Genomic DNA, 23,100 nt, shown 5'->3' on the forward strand with positions numbered 1-23,100 from the left:
GAAATTAAAATGACTTTTTCGTCTTATGATCAAGCTTCTCACTCTCCATCCTGCTGTTCTACCCCCAGACACTAGATCTTGCTGGATTTGTGACCCTGCTGTTGCAGTGTCAGTAAGGTGTTAGATTGGCCCGCTCCAGTGTTACACACTAGCACTTTAGGACTAAAATGCACAAAACTTCAAGGCCAACTTTTGGACAGCAATACTGATTTATGCGATGTTAAAGTAATGGTAATATATAACCCTCATTTTAAAACTTTGAAAGCAGTGCCTCTGTTACCCAACAAGCTGTAGGGCTGTTGCATTTAGCTTGCTGCTCGTGCAACAGAATTACTTCTGAATAACTGAGAAACTATACCTTTTGGTTTTTTATAGTATACCACAAAAGCAAAATTACAGCCCATCTCCTCCCCAAGACAGTGAACGAATAGTTTCTCTAGCGAGCACTAGGTCCCACGACACGGTGAGTTAATCTAAGACCACACTAATCGCTCCCAGTTTCACCCTGTCCCTTGCATCAACTCTGGCGCTTTTCTGAGGAGCTGGTGAGCCATTTCAGCTCACTAACCAGCAAGCATTTTCCCCGATGTAAGTCTTCTAGGTTTCATGAGCTGTGCTGGAGAGTTGGAGTTGGAGAGTTACACGAATGTCAGAGGTGACACTGAAGCAGCCAGAGAAGGCGACAGGGAGAGCCTGACAGAGGTGGTGCAGCATTAAGCTATTAGATTAATGCAGTCCACCCCATAAAGCTTTACCTTGAGAAAGCCATGAACCCATCTGAAATTCCTTGTTTAAAAAATGCAACATGAAACATTTTTAAGCATGAATCTGGACCATTGTAAGATAATTAAAATATTAGCCAGTATATATTGACTAATTGACTCCATTGACTTGATCAGTGATGATTAAGAGCGATTATTCTAAGCTCTTCTGTCTTAAGTTATGTACTTGCAAACTAGTTTATATGCAGCACAGATCACAATTATCAAGGGTGCTAGGCACTCTTCTAAGACCAGGCCCTGCCGTGCTGTGCCCGCCTTCACATGTGGGTCAAAGCGTTTATTTAAAACCGTGCTACTTTCCATCCAAAAGAAGTGTTTAAAAAAAATCTGCACGTATTTGTGTTTCCCAGGTCATGAAAAGCTTAGCACACCAACAGTTCATCCTACATGATCAAAACTCTTTAACTGGGCTAAAACTGTATTGCATTTTTCCCATTAATTTCTGGTGCTGCCCAAGCCACATGTTGGGGACTTCCCTGGACAGAGGGAAGAAAAACCCCCTCAAACGAGGGGCCGCCACAGCAGCGACTGGCGAGAGCGGCTACAGATGTGTGCAGATTGAACGACACAGCACACGTCTCGGCCGGAGCAGGTGAAGGCGACGCCAGTGACTTGGCGGGCGTTCGCGCCCGGCCCCCGTTTCCCCCTCTCCGCTTTCCCTGGGCAGCGAGAGAGCCACAGCGGCTGCGGAGACTGGGGTCGCCCGCCCCGAGGAGTGAGCAGCTCGGGAGCCAGGACCACCGCCCGCCCGCCTCTGGCCACACTGCGGCCGCGGGAGGGCGGGCCGGCCGGGCCGGGCCGGGGCCGCTCCCTCAGGCCGACGCCGGACGCGCAGCGGCCGTTACCCCCCGCAACGGCCGCCGACGCCGGGGCTGCGCGAGGCGGGGGTGGGCGGCGCCATGGGGGAAGGCAGGGGCTGCCGCTCGGCAGACCCCGACCGCCTGGCGCTGGAGCTGGGGCGGGAGCAGCGGAAGAAGTGAGTGCCCGGCGGGGGACGGGGCTGAGGCCGGGCACCGCAGCGGCCAGCTGCTCCGGGGAGCTGCGCCGAAGGACTGACCGTCCGGGGGCTCCTGCCGCCTCCCTGCGGCAAAATGGCGGCTGTCGTCTTGGGCGGGTGCCCCGGCTGATGCGGTGGGTGGGGAGCGGCCGGGGAGGCCGTGTATCTCCTAGGAGGTCCCACAGCTCGGCTCGGCTGTGCTGGGAACACGGTTGGGACCAGTGAGACAGCCTGGGGCACAGGGCATGGTGGGCAATAGGAACAGCTGGCCAAAGGGCTGGGACTGGCACAAGGAGCCTGAAGAAGTAGGATAAATAATTTTAGCCAAAAATTAGGCTGGTACTGAACAGGCGTGGAAAATGGGACTGGGTGTCATGGTTTAACTGCAGTAGGCAGCTGAACACTACAGAGCTGCTCGCTCACACCCCTCCCAGTGGGATGGGGGAGAGGATCAGAAGGGTAAAAGTGAGAAAATTTGTGGGTTGAGATAAAGACAGTTTAAAAAGTAAAAAAAAAAAAAAAAAAAAAAAGAAAGAAACAGAAACCCAGGAAAAGGAAGTGTTGCAAAAAAACCCCAGCTGCTCACCACCAGCTGACGAATGCCAATGCCCAAGCAACGGCAGCCCTGGTAAACTCCACCTGCCCAGTTTTATTGCTGAAGACAATGTTACATGGTGTGGAATGTCCCTTTGGTCAGTTGGGGTCAGCTGTCCCAGCTGTGTCCCCTCCCAACTTCTTGTGCACCCCCAGCCTACTCGCTGGTGGGACAGTGTGAGAAGCAGAAAAGTCCTTGACGCTGTGTAAGCACTGCTCAGCCAATAGCTAAAACATCAGTGTGTTATCAACAGTGATTTCATCACAAATCCAAACACAGCGCCATATGAGCTACTGTGAAGAAAATTAACTATCCCAGCCAAAATCAGTACACTGGAATTGAAAGCTATGATGAAAAAACCTCATGGGGGGTTGCCTGCCTGTTTGGGGGAAGAAGAATCAAATGGACAGCGAAGTGCTCTTTAAACACACTTCTTTCCACAATGTTGAATAAAACTGGAAAGCTGGGTTTCAGTCTTCTCTACTATAAGTAAATATCTCTGAAACCTACAGGGAAGGTACAGTATCTCTCTAGTGCAGTTTGCAGAGAAGATGAGGGCTTGTTACTGCTACCAGTTAGTCCCCTTGTTTATGCAGCAAATGTTTGAGTGCTCTGATGATTGTTGATGCTCACGCAGTGGTAGGATTCTAGGTTGTTTTTTTCCCCAGTTTGCTTAGGAAGTTACACATTTTTCCCTGTGTTAAGGAACATGATTGCCTTTTGAATGTTAATAAATTAAAAGTTAGAAAATGTCAGAAGCTCCTGTGCTGTCTTAAGTCAGACCCTTAATATTTACACTTAAATACCATTTTCAAACATTCTATTCCATACTGATTTTTCCCATGGACAATGTTTCTTTCAGTGTCTAGGCTGCAGATTCTTTTCAAACTAGTCCTGCAATTGTGGACTTTCTAAAATGTTTATTCACTAATGGAAAGGGGAAGCCAATATTAACAGAGTCAAAATGGTTAGGCAGCTTCTGTGTTCAAAATGGCACAAAAAGGAGCTTGGACATACTGCATCAACGTGTAAGCAAATGTCCTTTTACTAAGTCTCCTGAACAGTAGTGTCTCAGTGTAATATATTCATTATCCTCTGCATGCACCAATTCTTTTACCTGACACACGATCCTGACATTATAAGTATTCAGGTAAAAAGCAGAATGGTATTGGCTTTGTTACACTGCTCTGATTTTTTTTTTTTTTTAAAAACTAATGAAAACCTGGATTCTTTATGTACCTTAAGTTCTTGCTCATATCCCTGGGAATGCTCTGCAAGATTGGGCCCAAAGCCCAGGACACATTGTGAAGTGGTGACTTATTTGCTGACGAAAGGAAAATATATATTTAACAAAAACCTTTATTTTGATGGCATGACAGTAAGACTTGCAGCTCCAGGTAGATTCTGCACCCGTTTCCTGTGTGTAGCTTGTGTGTGCGAATAGACAATACCATTATTGCCCATTTCGTAGAAGTTATTTATTCAACCTAACTGTTAATGACCAGGGTTGTTAGACATCTACATCTAAACCAGCGGCGTGTATAGTCAATGAATACAGAAAGGCTCTTTGAAGGCGTGATTCATCTGACCTACTTCGGCTGGCTGTTTTAGCATGAGGTGACTCACACCCTGGGCGGTGCCTGTTTCTCTCCATTGGGTATAAAGCAAGCTGAGGATGACTGGCTTGCATATAGCTGTCTGCATTCCTTCACAGCCATCTCACCCCTGTTGTCTTTTTACTGGCTTATTTGATTATTGTGCCATTTAGGCAGTTTGCTAACAGCCCACCTACCACTCTCATTTAACACTCATGAAGAAGAGATTTTTACTTCAAAGAGTAAACTGAATCATCCATGTCCGTAAGGGGTCTGTACCTAAAGTACCTGCTGATTCTCAATGATTGTGGATGTAATATGGTGAAATCTTTCAAAGGCTTTAATGAAAGTCAGCTTAAATCTGATTCTGAATTACTGTAATCAAGATTCAGTACAGGTTTTGATTGGGAAATGTCATGGCAAATGTTTCTGAGGGAGAGCGAAGGCATATAATACTGCAGTATACTTCTTAATAGACAAAGAGGTCTTAAAGCCATATATTTATGCATGTCAGCTACTTACTAATGTTCATGGAGTTGTGAGTTAATTCAGCTTGCGAGATTTCAGCTTCTGTGGCTTTCCTGGCAAGTAAAGCTGCAGTAGTTTCCTAGTACACTGCTGACTGTAAGTGTCAGAAGTCTGTAGCTTTCAGTACTGTATATGCGCTTCCCTGTGGTGCCTTTTGAACTGTGCAGTATTGTTTCTGCTTTGTTCATAGGTTCTGAAGGCATCTATACATTTTGTCTTCTACAGGAATCAGTAAAGGTTTGCCATGTTATAGATCTGATGCCCTAGAACTGATGATTTGCCTTGAGCTGCTCCTGTAATATTTCACTGGTTTCTCTCTCCACTATAGAAAATGGCTTCAGGCAGTCTTTTGCCTGATACATGTACCAGATATCCAGATCTGGATAGCAAAATGTGCAGGAAAGTGGCTTTCATCCTAAGTGGCTGTCACTTTCAAGTAAAAGAACACCTGTAAACGGTCTTAAAAAGAAACTCAGCAATTTTTTTCTTTTGTCTTTTCAATCACAGCCTTCTTATCTGAACTGCACTTTTTTCTCCTTTTGTTCACAAGAACTTTGTTGTTATGCTGAGTATGCAAGGATGTAGTTAAGTTCCCCTGATGACTTAAATGTGAGCTTCCAGGATTCATAGGCTTTCTTCTGTGATGACTATAAATTGTCCACTGACATGGGAAAGGTTGTAGGCCTTCAATACATCTCATTAGGTTTAACACATGTGAGGTTGCAGGTAAAGTCAGACCACTGTCCCTGCAAGTACAGACCAAGTCTCTGTTTGAGCAGGCAGCTATACACAGCTGCATTAAATTCACAGTAACAGATACATGGCGTGACCGTCACTTCCTATCACAATTAGAAATAACTCCAGAAATGCAAAATACTCCGACACATTAAAAAGCTGAAGTATTTACCAAGTTGGTCAAAGTGATTTATTTCTACATCCTTTCTCTGTCAGTGCAGGGACTGTAATTTACTGCGTATACACTGACTAAAATAGAGAGGTTCCACTCTGGCTACTTTCTGGGTGCTATTGGAGTATTAAATGTTTAATAATAACTAGATTTTTTAAAAACTGGTTTCAATTGCCAAATGAAAATAAGACTTTCTGTCAGTGTAGCAATTATAGTCTGACACCTGACAATTTATCATTTCTGTACACATTTTCATGAGGACAAAATATAATTGGAAGTTGCCTGGCAGTTTTGCTAATGGTGCAGAAAGAATAATAAAATCTAATGTAAGAAATGTTGTGTATCGTCTTGGAATGGTAACAGAAATGAAAAACTGAAAACATTGGATTTAAAGAACTCATTCTTCCTGTGTTATCCCTCTGCATCCATCTAAGCACCTAGTTAGGATTTGTTTGAAAAGGAAAACAATTTCATTTTCAGAGTCTTGCTAATTGATTAGGAAACACAGAAAATGAATTTTTTTGGGGTAGGCTCTACAGAGGTACAAATTTTTATTTAGAAATTTAAGCTTTCGCGTTTCAAACATGACTATTACAGATGTGATGTTGCATGATACAGCTCAGCTCTAGTTACGGCTTTGGCTGTGTCTAATTTACAGTGTTATTTCCTTCCAGAAATCCCATTTTAACACTCACCATCGTCATAATTTCCTCTTTTCCAAGCACTGAGAGGTTGATAGAAATCTGCCTTACAGAAACCTTATCTATTTGTATTGGAATGATACCAGCAATGTAGTAAGATTTTGTCTTTCTTCTTCCTAGCCATCTGCCTGTTTCATTTGGATTGGGAGCAAATAGGCAGCAGCAATCAGATTTCCTTTGCTTTTCCTGCATCTAAGCTTTTTGACTCATGTGTTTCAAGTCTTAGTTTTTGCTAGGGCTTTCACCACACCCTTTTTGTCTCCAGCAGGTTACCAGTACTTTCATTATTTTTTTGCCTATGTCCCCGCTATCTAATTTAACATTGGTAGGGCCAAAAAGAGCAATGGAGCAATGGAAGACCTGGCTCTCCCCTGCCATTTGAGATGTCTGGCTTATTGTGCTCCAGTGTGTTTCTTGCACTGAAAACTTACTTGAATTACCTTAAATCACTCTTCTTTACATTTCTTTGTTATTTCAGCTCTTCAGCCCTCCCCATTCCAGGCATACCTCTTCTGTTTCTTAAGATCGGTTAGTTTGCTTCTGCTTCTGCAGCTTTCAGTTGAAATCTGATGTTTCAAGCTATGGAAAAGAAATGTCACCAACTGAATGTGAGCATGAGGAGTGCAACAGGTTACCACGTCTTAGTGATCAGCTCTATTGTCAGAGCTTTGATTTCTAATAGGCTAATTATTTCTTGAAGAGCATGTCTCATTATGAGCATGTTCAGGAAGAGAAGATCCATGTTGACATGGAAGCCCCCCTTTAAAAAAAAACAACACCAAAAATAGGACAGCACAATGATTTTCTCTCTTGCATGTTTTAATGAACTAGGCTAAGGTTTAAAAGACGTCTATCATCATATTGGTATTGTAAAGCATTTTCCAAAGGGCCTTATTTGCAGAGTTGTGTTCTCGGTTATTTTGAAATATCTCAATTTGGGCACTGAAAAATGGAGGCACCCAAGAACTATTGGTTGTTTTTTGAAATCTTGGCCTTCCAAACTTAACTTTAAAGGACAAAACTGCTCTTGCGTTGTGTTGCGCTGTGTTTTTCTTGCAGCTATGCTGACTTCCTGGGATCTCACAGGCAGGAGCATTTCTCCATAGACATCTCCTACAATAAACAGGCTGTTGGCATAAATATGGTCAATAAATTAGTTAGCAGTAATTTCCCTGTGGCGTGATTGAGATCATATGATTCATTGTAGCACACTAAACTACCATCTTGCCATTTAAAAGGATGAGAGTCATTCAGCACATTGTATGATGCATGCAGGTGGGTTATGCTCTCATCAGAGTAAGTCCTCTGCTAGCTTCTGCTTCTGGTCCTACCTTCCAAAGCAGAAGGAGTTCAGTTTCCACAGTACTTGTCAGTTGTCTGGCTGCCCAACCAGTATACAGAAGTAATCAATGGGCAAAAATACATTTTCCCACAAGATTAAGTTTAAGGTACTGAAAAAAACGGTGGCTTTAGCTCCTGTATTTTTTTGTAACAGTCATCTTACTTTAATCACTGGCTTTCTTTTCTGATCATCGTAATACATGGTATGCTTTGATTGGTTTTGTTACGGGTACAATTTAGAAAATAGCTATTAATCATTGAGCAAAATGAAGAATTAATTCAGAATTTCAAATAGTACATCTCTCAGGCATATTCTTGTGTCAAAAAACATATTCCTTGGGCATCTTCTTTTAGATGAAAAATTAAAGCCATTGTCTTCTCTACATTTGTTTAATTCTGATGATCTGCTAGACAGTTATTAAATTTTAGGAAATGTTGGTCTTTTAGTTTTTTATGGAATTAATTTTATTCACAAAGTAGAACGTTTCTATTGTTTTTAAGGCACTGTAGTATCCGTAGAGAAAAATACATAAAAAAACATGGGCAAAATGATGTAATTACATAGGAAAGACCAATAGATGCTTAATCTGAAAATATATTCAATTTATTCTTTTTAATTTTAATAATAAGATTAATGCAATAGCCAATTTATTGACTTCTCTAAATACCACAGGCAAATGCTTGAAATCTCAATATTTGAACTGAGAAACACAGTAACAGAATTGGAAAAAAGACTTAGCTGTGTTGAAGATGAAGGTAAGTGAATTGCAACAGAGTCTTGCTAATTGATTAGGAAACACAGAAAATTAATTTTTTGGGGGTAGACCCTACAGAGATACAAATTTTTATTTAGAAATTTAAGTTTTCCCATTTCAAACATGACTAATATAGGTGTGATGTTGCAAATATGAAATTAAGGAATACTACATGCTGCATGTTAGCTTTAATCATTAATGAAACTATGAATAACATGAATTCATAGAGCTGGTTAATATTCTGGCCACAGTAAGCCCAGTGAAAAATTGCCTTGATTTATATTTTCAAGCTCTTTTGTATGCAAAAATCCTCAATATGAGGATTACTAACTGGAGACTTTCTCAGTCTCCAGAAAAAAGTGGGAACAGTTTGAAAAAATGCTAACTTTTACTTGAAATGGTACGAAATAATCTGGGAAACAGAATAACCCTGTATTTCTTTTTAAGGTAATGAATGGAAAACCAGATATGAGACACAAGTAGAATTGAACAAACAGCTGGAAAGGCAAATTAATATTCTTCAAGAGAAGATGGAGCTTATTCGTGGCAATCCAGCAGGTAGAAATGGGTATTCATAACTGTTTTTCAATAGAATTAGTGATTATATGTTGAAATTATATCAATGGGTCAAATTTTCTGCTTATTTGTAGATAAATTGTCCATTGTTCGCACCTTTGATCAAATGCCTGTGGTGAGTACTATGGCATTTAGTTGGTTAACAAAAAATCACATTGTAATTGAAGAATTTGTATAATCCTTGTTTTTTCATGACAGAAAATATCAGCAGCCTGGTCTAGAAGCCAAAACAGTCAGTCCTGCTTACTTTTTTATTGTTTCAGATATGCAGTTGCTTATGAATTTATAAAGTATAGAGTAAAATCATTAAGTAGGAGGTACGTAAGACATGAATGTTGGGAAGAATCATGTAGTGTAATTTTTGACTGAGTGAACGTTGTGTGATTGGACCTGCAGTAAGGCATATGAGGTGGAGTAGCTGGACTAGTTCCATGAATAAATGGAAAAATGTTAAACCTTGATCACAAGATCATGGAATCATTTAGGTTGGAAGCGCCCCCTTTGAGATATTCTAGTCTGCCCTCCTACTCAAGCAGGACCAGCTACAGCAGGTTGCCCAGCATCGTGCCCAGTTGGGTTTTTAATATCTCCGCAGATGGAGACTCCACAACGTCTTCCAGTGTTTGACCACTCTCACAGTACGAAAAGTGCTTTCTTGTGATCAGATGGAATTTCATGTGTTTCAGTTTGTGCTCATTGCCTCTCATCCTGTCAGTGGGCACCACTGAGAAGAGCCTGGATCTCTCTTCTTCATTCCCTTCCATCACATATTTATACACATTGCTGAGATCCCCCTGGGCCTTCTCTTTGCCAGGCTGAACAAGCTCTCTCAGCCTCTCCTCATCTGTCAGCTGCTCCAGTCCCTTAATCATCTTCACAGCCCTGTGCTGGACTGACTCCAGTAAATCTGCATCTTGTACTGAGGAGCCCAGAACCGGACACGGCACTCCAGGTGTGGCCTCACTGGTGCTTAGTGGAGTGCACGGATCACCGTCCTCAACCTACTGGCAACGTTGTTCCTGATGCAGCCCAGGAAGCCACTGGCCGCCTTTGCAGCAAGAGTGCATTGCTGGCTCATGGTCACCTTGTTGTCCACCAGCACCCCAAGGTCGTTCTCTACCAAGCTGCTTCCCAGCCGGTTGTCCCCCGGCATATACTGATGCCTGGGGTTGTTTCTCCCCAGGGACAGGACTTTGCATTTCCCCCTGTTGAACTGAACTTCATGTGATTCCTCTCTGCCTATTTCTCTAGCCTGTTGAGGCCCCTCTGAATGACAACACAGTGCTCTGGTGTATCAGTCATTACTCCCAGATTTGTATCAACTGTGATAACATAGACGAATAGCTGTAGTAACATTTTACATAATAAAGTTACAGGAAGATTTCTCATTGTACAGTAAATACACCATTTTTGCAACACCAAAGGAAGTTTTCATTTTTAAAATTTTATTTCTTAATACATCCATATTTCATGACCTGTATTTCAACAAAGCATAAAACATTTTTCTGTGATCTTGAGGAGAAAATGGCAAGAAAAACCCAACAAATATTTTGGCCATCTAGTCTTTTAAAGTAGTAAATGAAGTGAAAACAATTTTAGATTCAGGACTTTTTCCTTAGTCTGACATCTGCTGAAATCTTTTACTTTGAGAACTTTTCTGCTTTTTACCCACTCTTAGAGATAAGGAAAGCAGATAAAGATGTGATAATGCCTTGTAACATAAGCAGGAGTAATGAACATTATGAGGCAGGGCTCTGACAATTTTTATTCCAGTTGCTTATGCCTACAGAAGTGTTTCCATCTTACTTTTTTGTGCTTCAGATTCTGAAGATTAGTGGGAGTTTACTGAGCCTAGAGGAGGCTGCATGCCCTGTTAGTGGGAATGATTATCTGTTGTAAACAGGGTGTGAATAATTAACTGCTTTTTCTGATCTGATCCATGGTTTTCAGATAGTAAACATTCTTGCCAGTTCTAGTACTGTCCTAGAGACCCTGGTATTTTCTAGGTTGGCAGGATTTTTTTTTTTAAACTATTATTAAAAAGAGAACAAAATCTTTCCCATCCCACTTCCCTGTTTCATGGAGTTGATGTGAAAATATAACTGGGATTATATTTGAAGAAAAGTCTTGAAGACAGAACATTGATCTAGAAAATTTACAGTAGAGTCTGCTTCAGACAATGTTATTCCTGTCAGCCTGTAAAGCACCGACTGGCATGCATGCTTACAGTATTAGATGTGTTTATTTCCATCCAATTGCTAGTACTCTCTTAACAAATCCAATTGCACCTTGCCAAGCACTTGAAGAGTCATTACCAGTGAGGTAATCTCCTTTACCAGCAGCTGGGCTGCACCAATCCAGTACATTTCTAATCCCTACTAAATACTGCCTTGCCTCCTCACCTATGAGCTATGGTTCTGAGGGGTTTGATTACTGTTCCCACAAAGGAAAGAATGACAGCACAACTGAAAGATTCATACTGCTAGAAGGAGTCTAGAAGACAGTTTGAAGAGTCCTAGACTTACTCAGTGACACCTAGGGAAGTCTGGAGCCCATGTGCCATGCTGTAGGATTTTCTTCAGCAGTTTTAAGTCCTTCCTTCAGCCTTCCAGCTTAGAGTGAATACATTCTTCTGTTTGCTAGCCAGAGGGGAAAAAAAGTGCTTAGGGATTTAGTGAAATGTTCCATTTTTCATTGTTTTGACTTTTGGGAGATGAAAAGAGGGGAAGAAAATAGATGTATTTTGTGGGCTTAGCTGGTTTTTTTTTTCACTGAAACTATCAGAAAAGTCAGTGTATATTTACAGATACTCTTGGAGAATGAAGAGCTGCTTTTTTTTTTCTTTTAAATTTTAGGACATAAAACATTGGTAAAAAAATACACAGATCATTTTGTGGTGTTTAAGCATATAGGTTTATCCAAATCCTTTTTTTGTTTCTGAAAGTTGTTCAGGGGAGTAGGAGGGAATATTTAGCTTCTCCACAGATGAGAATAAAGAGCAGATGTGGTGAGTGGGTGTAGAAAAACAAAGAGTTTTGCAGCCAGTCATCAATCTACATTTGCTCAAAGTAAAAATGCTGAGAATGGGTATATATGAAATTGTGTGTGTGTGTGTGTTAAATCAAAAGTACACTATGATATTCAGCTTTCAACTTGCAGTTGCATATGAAACTCTGTGGAAAGATAGCAAAGTGATTCTTCCAACAAGATGATGCAATTTCTAGAATATGGCAACAGTAGACAGTAGATTTTGTTTTGAGTAACATATTTAGAAAATTAAATAGTATTTGCAAGTCTTTTCAACCTATGTTCCCAAGGAAGTTAGAATTAAGCAGTTAGAGTTATTAGAAGGACCTCTAATAATTCTTAACTTCCTATGCAATTTCAGCTGTATTTAACAGAGGAGATATCTCAGAGATACTAAAGAGATTTATCTCACTCAGCTAGTCATTTAAGGTCCTACAATAGTCAATAGAAGGAGAAAAACATGTCCATAGAGTAATTCATCCCATTTAGAGATAGGTAGCATAAAATATTTTCTCAATATCAAGCACTACAGGGAAAATAAAAAAAGATTAGTCATCAAGGATACTGGCAGTCAGCAAGCTATAAAAACCTGAGTGAAAGAGAAGAATACAAATGCAAATTCTGGAGTGATGAACAAGAAAGCACAGAGGATTTTCTGTGTTGATAAACTGCAATAATTGTTGCGGATGGCTTGCACTATTTTTGCTTTAGAATTAGAATTGTACTGATGAATGATTCCTTGCTATTATAAACACCCCTAAACCATTTAAATATACAATTATTATTCTGAAGTCCTTATACTGACTTGAGATAATTCTTTTTTTTTGTTTCAAAAAAATCATGACAGTAAATGCAGAACCAATACCTTGAACACACAAATTTTTACAGCCAGGGTTTAGAAAATAATTTTTGTGTACTAAGGGCAGATTAAAAATAACCTAAACAGTGACAACCACAAGGGAGTTCCAACAGTGAAAACTGTTTAGTCAGTAATTTCCTTTATGTCCAAATGAATAATACCAATGTCATACAGTACTTCAGAAATAATTTCTGAAGGAATGCCTTCTTTCTAAAGTATAACATGATGTGAATTTTACTTGCCTCTCTTAAACATGCTGCATTCATTTGTTCGCGTTTTTTCATTAAATGAGTTTTGGTGAAATACATGCTCTCTGCTAAGCATAATTTCCCATATAAGTAGAAAGAAAATTGTTCCTTTCTCTCTCACCATTTCTGCAAGAAAGAATCCCTAGATAGCAGCTTTAGTATGCAAATAGTGAAAAGCATACTGCAAAATCAGTTCAGAAGAGCACACTCCTGATAGCATTGCCTTAGCAACGCTCTTATTAGGATTAGCCAAGGAACCAAGGTTTCTGTGATAGATCACCGTTTTCAGGAATGTCCAGCACCATAGCTGAGAAAATTCTGACATTAAGGGCCAGATACTTGCTTTGCAGAGCTGCCTTTCTGAGAGCACAGTGACCACAGAACTGAGACCCTCACACGACCACCTCAGGGTTTTTGCTGTCAGTTTTAAACTGTAAGCAGAACGTGTGGCAGTGTCACACTGGAGAAGGCATTGGCAACATGACAGGAGGGGAATCTTGGGTTTATGAAAACATTCAACGAAGACTTTGTATTTCAGTAGGTGTTGATAATTGCCTATAGGGAACATCAGCACTTTATAATGGCATAGGAAATGTTGACAATTCTCCTAGCAAGTCACTGTTAAATGAACCTTGTTGCTTTTGCTGGATTAAGTCAGCAGTAGCTCTATGGGAGGAAGAAATCTGGTATCCTATCTTTTCATGAAACACAGAAGTATTTTGGAGAAAGTTCTGTAGTCTGGTCTGACTGCCCTAAGCTGTATCCTGCCCTCCTCACAGACTTCCCCTTCCTACTCCTTTCATATGACCTCAGACAAGTATTTTGGATGCTTCCAAGAGACCTTTCTGATTTGCATTTTTTCCTTTCCTTGTCACGTTGGCATCAGTTGTTCCTCCTGGTGACTTTGCACAAACCAACAGACTATTTTACTCAAATCACTTTGTGGTATTCCCAGAGGCAGAATACACTTTGTATTTCAAAGAAAACAATCAGGGAAAAAATCTTGTAGTCAAGTGACATTATTAGCTGGCTGTTCTCAAGATTTCCGTAGCAGTTGACTGGGACCCTGGGATATCTTCCAGAGAAAATGTATAAGGAAGCAATCTCCGGCCTTTTTCAGGCCTATCAGGAGAGATACTAAGTGAAACGTTTCAGAGTCAGCAACAACTTGTTCTGTCAATATCAACCACAGCAATGGAGGAATCCGTTTTAACTTCCTCCTCCCAAGTCAGCAGATAACCTCTATAAACGATGCTGTGGAGACCACTGACATAAGGATTTAGGGTAGCAGTGTCCCACACCTATTACACTGAAGGAGCCTGAACTTTCCAACAAGTGTCCAGGCTGATTTCTTCACCCTGGCCATTGCCAATGTCTGGTGCGAACAGAACACACTGCGTTCCTGTAGTTCAACTCTTGGTCTGGTTTCGAATATAAAGATGATGCTAACCACAAGGGGGCACTTGGCATTTAAGCAAGCACAGGGAGCCTTTCTTCTTCACCTATACTGAAGCCCTTACAGGATCCATTGTATATATATCGTATATTGTATATATCGATCGTATATGTATCGCATATTGTATGTAGATATATGCGATGCTAAATAATTTTCATGTATATTGACGTATATTCACGTGTATTCACATATATTGTATATATCGATCGTATATGTATCGCATATTGTATGTAGATATATGCAATGCTAAATAATTTTCATGTATCATTTTTTCAGTAATATATGACTAGTGAGTTTATTGATATCAACATAAAATTAACTTCCATTACAGTAAAACTGAAAATGTAGTATTGCGTTTTGCTGTTGGTGAGTTTAAAACGGTATGTTAAAAGATTCAGCTAAATCAGCTGATGAACGTCAGCTCCTAGTGTTGGAGGGAAGGGAGTGTATTTTCTAAACAAAAGTTCATTTGATTTAAAATGTCAAGTGGAATGGATTCCAAAGGCTTCTTGTGTTGTGTTTTTTTCTACACGACTGACAGATGTATTGCTTCTGTTCTAACTCATGGAGAAACGTTGAAGAGGATTATAGCTGAAGCAAAGGATCAATAGTGTCCATGAGCCGGGCTCTTATGAAAGCAAGTTTGAGCCTTTTGATGATGTCATGGATTTGTCACCTTATCTGTTGTGAAATGATTGATAGAAATTGTCACCTCTGTTGCCACTGGTAGCAGGGCAAGGAAAAATCCAGAGTGAGAGCAACTTACGTGAGTGGCCTTAAAATTCAGCTGCAGTATCATTCTGTATAATTTCATTTTCTGGCAAGTGTTAAACCAAATATGTAACTTCAGTCGAATGAAAAGGAAACTGTGTGAAAAAAAGAACTGGAGAATTGGTGTTCCCTTTGTGAAATGCTGGGCTTTGGTCACTGCTGGACACAAGCCTTAATGCATCATTGCTCTGAGAGAGAATCTTGCTAAGCCCTGCAAAATTCCGTTACATAAAGGAAGTTTTCATTTAAAATATCAGTGTGTCTTTTAGCTTACCAGCTTGCTCAGAGTGGCTTGACATGGACGACTTAGTAAAAACTAAGGATCTTAAATTCAAGTTAAATCCCTTAGTCAGCTTACGTCTCCTTTTCAGGAATATATTGTCCAGCTATTCAAGGCTTAGTAGAAGAACCTGTAATAAATCTAACCTAAAAAAACATTTCAATATTCAGTTAAACCACTTCTAAAAAGCTTTTTCAGAATTTATCTTACTGGTTCATCCTGGAGTTTTGTTGGCAGTTTCTCTTTCTGGGGGAGTGCTGCATACTTGGGAGACTCCTTCTGGTTCTCTTGAGCTCTCACTGGTCCTTGCTTTGTATTGAAGCTTTTCTGTGCTCCGAGAACTCTGCTACAAGTCTGTGTTACTGTATGCTTTAAACTCTGTTTTCTGTGAGCTTTTGCTTTTGTGTTGTTTTACTGTATTAAGCACTAAGCTGATCATACAACCATAAGCATCAAGAATTGAATCTGTTTCAGTGAGGTTTCTTTCTGCTTACTTCCCACAGAATTCAGGAAAGGCAAATCCAGCCCTTAATGATTTGGATGAATTCATATGCTGGTGTTTCTCACTTCTTGATTTGTATTATTGTGTGCAGCAACTGAAGACTTCAGATATATAAGGTCTCAAGTAGTTCTGCCTTGAAGGTAGGGGTGGGAGGTAACTTACAACCAATCCTGGATAAAGTGGGTCTCTAGAACCTCTTTGAAGTTTTACCATTTAAAATTTTCTTGTGTCTGTTTTTGAAATTGCATTTTATAGTATTTGGGGACCTGGAGAGGTCTTTTAGTTGAGTAGGAACATCTGTGTCGCTAGATTCCCATAAGAACTTCAGTATTGCCATACTGAGCTCTGCATCATCAATTAGGTGCGTGGACACAGGAATAGAAGTCAGAAAGCTGAGTTAGCTGCCTCAGTTTCCTAGGTATTAACTGGGAGAAAGGCAGCCACATTGGGATTCACAACAGAGTGCGTAGTAGAGATGGAAAACCGATGGGAAGTTGGTAAGAAAACCCAAGAATTGTGTCTGAAATGCTACCTCCTTTCCAGATGTAGGCATGACCATGCAGCCTTTCTCACTTGTTCCTTCTCCATCCATGTAAATTTTGATTTCTGACTGATTAACGGCCTGGCTTCAAAAATTTTCTCAGCACTAGTTAAGTATGATGGCAAGGGCACTCTCAGGATATAAGATATGAGAATTCAAGCTCTTAGGGTGGCAGAGGACTAAAATGTAACTCATCTAATTTCTTTGTGGATTAATTTTTAGGCTGTTAGACAGAAGAGGATTCCTTCCTCATGTAATGTGGGTGGAGCATGCTTCTCAGGTTGTGCCCCATCAGGGAGATGACCACCAGGAAGTGTTGCTTTGAGACTCCGTAAAAGCTTTCAGCAGCAAACTAAGAAGCTTGATTAAGCTTGTGCTTATGGGCAACCGTAATAGCAACAGCTCAGATGCCTACCTAAATTATATGACAAAACCAGATGTGAAGAATGTAAGACATTGCATAGATTGCTTTATTAGCATTAGGATGTTAAATTCTGCCTGAAGTGCAATTTAGACTCTCGTCCCTTTTTGATTTTGGGCTTCACTTCCCAATCTGTAAATTGGGAGTAATTTATAACTTTCTTATTTCACAGGAGGATGGTAAGCATAGGTACATTACAAATTATGAGGCACCCAGATACTGTAGGGATGGTAACTGTATACTTTAGTCACATTATCAACCTATTTCCATCTGCTTGCTCATCAGAAGCAGTGTAGTGCACTGTTTGTTTGCTTGCGGTTGGATATCATCCTTTCTCCAGAGCTGAATGAATGCCCAGGCATTTGCATTGGTCCAGCTGCATTGGCAGCAAAAAATAGACAGCACTTCTGAAAAGATTAAATAGAAAAGATCTAAAAGTAGTTTACTTTGTAGGTAAAAGAACTCAAAGAAATTAGAGGAGTACCATCACTGAGGAGATACCAAATTGCTCTATTGTGACTAACAGCTGCAACACCAAGTCTTGCTGTCTTACATAACACCGATGGACAATCTAGTAAGGAAATAAATAGTGGGCTGTGGATTTACATAGAACAAACCTGGAGAGCAGTATGAACTTCAGTATTTACTGTATTTAAGCTTACTGTGGTGGTACAAAATACATTGTGGGTGGTACAAAATATGTTGTACAAAATACGCTGTCACATGGTTATAATCTTCAATGTGCAGTCAGGTCAAGAAGGCAAAAAAAATTAGTTTCCTAGCTTGACAGTGCCGAGGCCTTCTCTATCTGTCTTGTTTAATTTTGTACAGACACTGATGTTGTAATGAAATAGCACATGACTACCTAGTGGAATTTAGCCAAATCTTCTCTTTAATCTGCAGCTTACTTTTTCTCCTTGAATTGGCCAATGTTGACTGTATTGACTGTAGGAGCCTTCTGTATTAGGACAAAGATTTCATCTGAATACAAGATACTTCTGCTTTAATGAGGAAAAAACCAAAAAAACCCAATTTTTTTCATATCTCCAGTGTGTCTGTTATAACAGATTAAAGTTAATAACAGTTCAGTCATATGCAAAACATTCTTGAAAGATATAGCTCTTCTGTATCTCTTTTTTTTTCTTTTAAACACTGGAAGGGGTTATTCTCTCTTGGCAAAATGTTTTAAAAGTATTGGGCCTTTTGCCGTGCTTCTGCAAAATCTTGACTTTAATGGAAATCATTCCTAGGGAAATCTCAGTAACAGCCAGAAAAATAAAATTTGGAGCCGAATAAGTAACATGTTGTACAGAAAATTATGAAAAAGAATGAAAGATGCAATGATCTGCAGATGCTAGAATGGAGAAGACTGGAGATTTCAAACAGGCAGATATAAGGGGCAGATGTATATGTTTGGTGGCTATCTCTTAAATAGTCCTATTGGTAGGACTATTACTTTAAACATCCAGAAAATAAAACGGCTTGATGATGTCCAAAGTCAAGGCTATAAGTTATGGACCTGAGATGCAAATGCTCTTAAAAGAATGACATAATCTTTCGTGTAATGACAAATGACATTTTCAAGTTTACTCTGGAACAGACCAAAGAAGACTGTGCTAAGCTGGATGGATGCCCAAAAAAGTGGAAGTTGAACTGGTCTGACCAAGGTACAGACCAAGAGATGGAAGGCACAGTTGTAACAATAAAATGAAGGTCACAGAATCACAGAATTGTTGAGGATGGAAGGGACCTCCAACCCCCCTGCTCAAGCAGGGCCACCTAGAGCCAGCTGCCCAGGAACACATCTAGACATTTGTTTAATATCTCTAAGGAGGGAGACTTCACAGCTTCCCTGGGCAACCTATTCCAGTGATTCGTCACTCTCACAGTAAAAAAGTGTTTCCTGATGTTCAGAGGAAACTTCCTGTGTTTCAGCTTGTGCCCATTGCCTCATCTCCTGGCACCACTGAAAAGAGCCTGGATCTGTCCTCTTTGCACCCTCCCTCCAGGTAATTATATATATTAATTAGATCCCCCCTCAGCCTTCTCTTCTCTAGGCTGAACAGTCCCAGCTCTCTCAGCCTTTCCTCACAGGAGGGGTGATCCAGTCCCTTATTCATCCTTGTGGCTCTTCATTGAACTCTCTCCAGTATGTCCATGTCTCTCTTGTATTGGGGAGCCCAGAACTGGACACAGTACTCCAGGTGTGGCCTCACCAGTGCTGAGTAGAGGGGAAGGATCACCTCCATCGACCTGCTGGCAATGCTTTGCCTAATTCAGCCCAGAATAACATTGACCTTCTTTGCAACAAGGGCGCAATCCTGGCTCATGTTCAACTTGTTGTCCACCAGGACCCCCAGGCCCTTTTCTATCATGCTGCTTTCCAGCTGGGCAGCCTCCAGCATATATCAGTTCATGGGGTTGTTCCTCCCCAGGTGCAGGACCTTTGACTTCTCCTTGTTCAACTTCATGAGGTTCCTGTCGGCCTGTTTTTCCAGCCTGTTGAGGTCCCTGTTGAGGTTGTGAGCAGCACAACCCTCTGGCATATCAGCCACTCCTCCCAGTTTGGTGTCATCTGTAACCTTCCTGAGGGGAGACTCTGCCCCATCATCCAGATCATTAATGAAGATGTTAAACAGGACCGGACCCAGTATTGATCCCTTAAGGCTTATATTAGGTTTGGGATTTTTTTACCATTAGTAATCATTCATAAACTCTCTGAGAAATAGACCACACATGCACACTGGCCCTCTGGATCTGAGGTTTGCAGGATAAATAGGGAAAAATTTCCATGAAAAAAGAAGGGAAGGATATTTAGAAAGAGTCATATTATCTTCCTTTCCATGTTTACCAGGAAAATCTGGTAAATACAGGCATAGCAAAGCATTAAGGTCATGAGAAGAAATAATTGATTATTAAGGCAATGGTCAGCTAGTCAGTACAGAAAGTGAAAGGATTCAGCTATTCTGACTAGGGAGATGCTTGAGTTAGAAATAAAAAGAAACAAAAATTCTGAAACAGACACTTATTTTACACAGGGGGCCTAAGCAGACAAATGGAAGAACCTAACTAGCCTGAAATGTAATAACATTGATAATGAAAAGATGACAGGATAACAAGTATTGAAGGTATGCACTTGGCAGGAAAGATCAAACCAGAGATAGATGTGGTATGTAGCAGATGTGAGAGACTTTTACATTAATTTTTGTTCTTTCTTCATCGTCTGTTTGGATTAATTCATCCTGAGGATGGATAGGAAAACAAATTTTAATCACAATAATATTGGGAAATAATATTGAAATATATGTTGAAACAGTATGACTCACTTAAATATTAGGACACCAATATTTTCTTTTCCATATGTAGATGCCTACCTCTTGACTAGATCTTTAATTCCTACTACAGGCAGTGCAGGTCTAATTAATACAGTCAGCTGAGTACAGAGAGTTGTATCTAAATTTATCTAAGTAGGCATCTTCAGTGGAATAGTTGTGTAGACAAACAGACTTGCAGATGTTTCAGTGCAGAGTAGCCCACTGCTGCTCAGAAGGACATGTGTCTCCTGTAACCCGTGTCATATCTGCCACACGTGAATGTCTTGGACACTCTACGGCATCTCAGATGGCAACTGAGTTGAGCTCTTTAGCTGCTCAGCTGAATGAATCTCTGCACATCACAGTATTGACTGTGACTCTTAGTAGGAGCTTAGTTTGCATATGGATACTCAAATGTAGATATCCTCACCTCAGACTGAATCCCATCCATACAGACTAATATAGATATAAATATAAAATTTGGATGGATAAATTTGGATATAATATTATTAGATTATTTCCAGAAATTGTATCATATGTGATACTTGTAAATAAAGACTGAAAACCAAGTGCTAGTAATAATGATGAGGCACAGATCTCAGTGGATGTGATAGTTAACGCATTTTATAAGAAATACTGGATAAAAAGGAGGGAATGGTGCTTTAGATTTTGAAAATCTAGAACATTACAGAAAAGCCCATCATAAAAAACTGTCAGATCAAGTGATTATGAATTCATTCATTTTAAATTAAACATGTATATATTGCCTAAGTTTTCAGTAAAGGCAGAAGCAATAAAATGCAGGACAAAGGAAGATATCGCTAATGTTAGCAAGTGCTTGGAAGAGGAAATGACAGTAACCAAATCCCAAGAAAAACTCAAGGAGCTTGATATGCTTAAATTGAGGGAAATGGGTAACCCATACCTTGGATCCTGAAAGAACTGGCTTGATACATCACTGATCTGATAGCAAGTGGTTTTAATAAAGCTGTGGATGATGGCATTGTGTGCATTGGAGAAAAGCAAATCTTTTTTTTAGTTTTAAGATAGAAAGGAATAACTGTTGCAAAACCAGACTGAAACATGGATTTATTGAAAGTGGCTCATGGTGGGCAAACCTGTTGACATTCTGTGATGAAACAATAGATTTGTTGTCACAATAAATATAGTAATCTTGTTCACTGTAACCTCTGATAAAGATACTGTCTCACACGGGAAGTGACTGATGATTAATTGGGAGAAAATGAAAATTAGTAGATTTGTTGAAGGAATAAAGAGCTGGCAAATAGAAGATGATGGTGACTAGTGAAGGAGGCTCCTGGGAGAGTAGAGGCAGGGTTCTTCCAGGACAGGGTTTAGGACTAATCTTAACATTTAATGCATGACCTTGATACACAAAGTAGAAATAGATTATGATATCTTTTTCCTGATACCAATTATGTAATATAATAGGGATCTGGATGTTGTTTAGAAACAGAATGACACTGAAGACTAGATTATTAAAAATGGGATTAAAATTTAGTAGTGTAGACCAAAGGATTTAGGAAATAGTAAACAAATTCTGTTATGAATTGAGAACTGATCACTTTGACATAGCTGCAGAGGAGAATCTGTGTATTCCAGCTGATCCCATATTGACTGTGACCATCATTGTGCAGCTGTGAAAAAGAAAATGCAATCCTAAAATTTCTCTATACAGATAAAGAACTATTACTGACATTGTTCAAGGCAGTGAGATGGCTTCTGGAGTACTGCATGCTCCAGTATGGTTCTGTTCTCCAAGCGTAAGAAGGTTGAGCTCCAGCCTGGTGTACAAAGGGGTTACTGTGATGATTAGATGAAAGGACAGACTGCTGTGTGAGAGACCATTTTTATATGGTCTCAGCTCAGCTTATTTATCCTACTAAAATGAATGTTGAAAAAATATTTTCCTGTTTTCTGTCTGTGCATGCTGGGGGCAAATACCAGGGAGGAAGAAGAGCAGTTATCTTAAAGATAATTTCAGTACAAAACAAACAGGTATAAACTGACCTTGAATAATTTGAGGCAAGGAATTAAAAAAACTATCTACTATTAGAGCCTCCCAATAAGAATGTCTTTACTGGATGGAGTGGATCAATTTATGAAGGGGATTATGAGAAGCAGTTTCCTGTGTTAGAAAGGGAGGAGGACCTGCTTGGGTGTGCGTTCTACTTCCACTACACAGCAAACAAAGAACTGGCCAGTGCCAGTAACCAAAAATGGACTTTACCACTGTTACTCTAGCTTATCCCAATTTTGGACAAGGTAAATGGCTACACACCTAAGACAGATAGTATCTTCACAAAATACTGCTTTCTGACCAAGTTGTTATGGGTTACCTTTGACATCCCATGTGCCTCTTCAGCCAGTCCAGCAGCTCTCTCGGCAAGTGGTTTGAAAATGGATGTGCAGCTGAGATCTGAAATCTTCCTCCTACTAAAAAGGAGCCATCAGAGTGAACTTTGGTTAGAAGTGAGGAGCAATTCTGACTGGTCACCACAAGGTGACTTTGCTAACCTATCAAGGAGCAGCAGTGTGGAAAACCATATCTGTATCATTTTAACACAGTGGAAATGTGTAGTGCATAACTGATAATTGTAGCATATGGTTAATTGCTTTTGTCTCTGCAGTGTGCCAGGCTGAACCATGTAAACAAAAAGTGCACGAGAAGCAAATAGAATGACAAACATCATAATGCTTGACGAATGAGGACTATGGTGATGGTATCTTTATACAGAATGGAAATATTTGTAAAACATTGTTTTATTTACTGTAACCACAGGGTTCCTTAAAGGAGGTTCTTAAACAACTAGAAGAAGAGAAGAAAAGTCTCCAGAATCAGCTAAAAGACTATGAACTTAGACTGAAACAAGAAGCAAAGGT

The 23,100-nt window shown here is 40.0% G+C and overlaps 1 protein-coding gene across 2 annotated transcripts in view; it reads left to right on the top strand.

The window, feature by feature from the left end:
• Positions 1–1,606: 1,606 nt before the first annotated feature.
• Positions 1,607–23,100, top strand: part of CCDC169 (coiled-coil domain containing 169) — a 32,528-nt gene continuing 11,034 nt past the window's right edge. For both annotated transcript variants that reach the window (XM_075140036.1, XM_075140047.1), the window contains exons 1-5: positions 1,607–1,758; positions 8,120–8,202; positions 8,649–8,759; positions 8,852–8,892; positions 23,000–23,098. In XM_075140036.1, the coding sequence (XP_074996137.1) occupies positions 1,682–1,758; positions 8,120–8,202; positions 8,649–8,759; positions 8,852–8,892; positions 23,000–23,098 (411 nt within the window). In that variant the 5' untranslated portion in view covers positions 1,607–1,681. The remainder of the gene's footprint in view (positions 1,759–8,119; positions 8,203–8,648; positions 8,760–8,851; positions 8,893–22,999; positions 23,099–23,100) is intronic.

This window comes from Calonectris borealis, chromosome 1 (assembly GCF_964195595.1).
Source record: "Calonectris borealis chromosome 1, bCalBor7.hap1.2, whole genome shotgun sequence".
Taxonomy (NCBI): domain Eukaryota; kingdom Metazoa; phylum Chordata; class Aves; order Procellariiformes; family Procellariidae; genus Calonectris; species Calonectris borealis.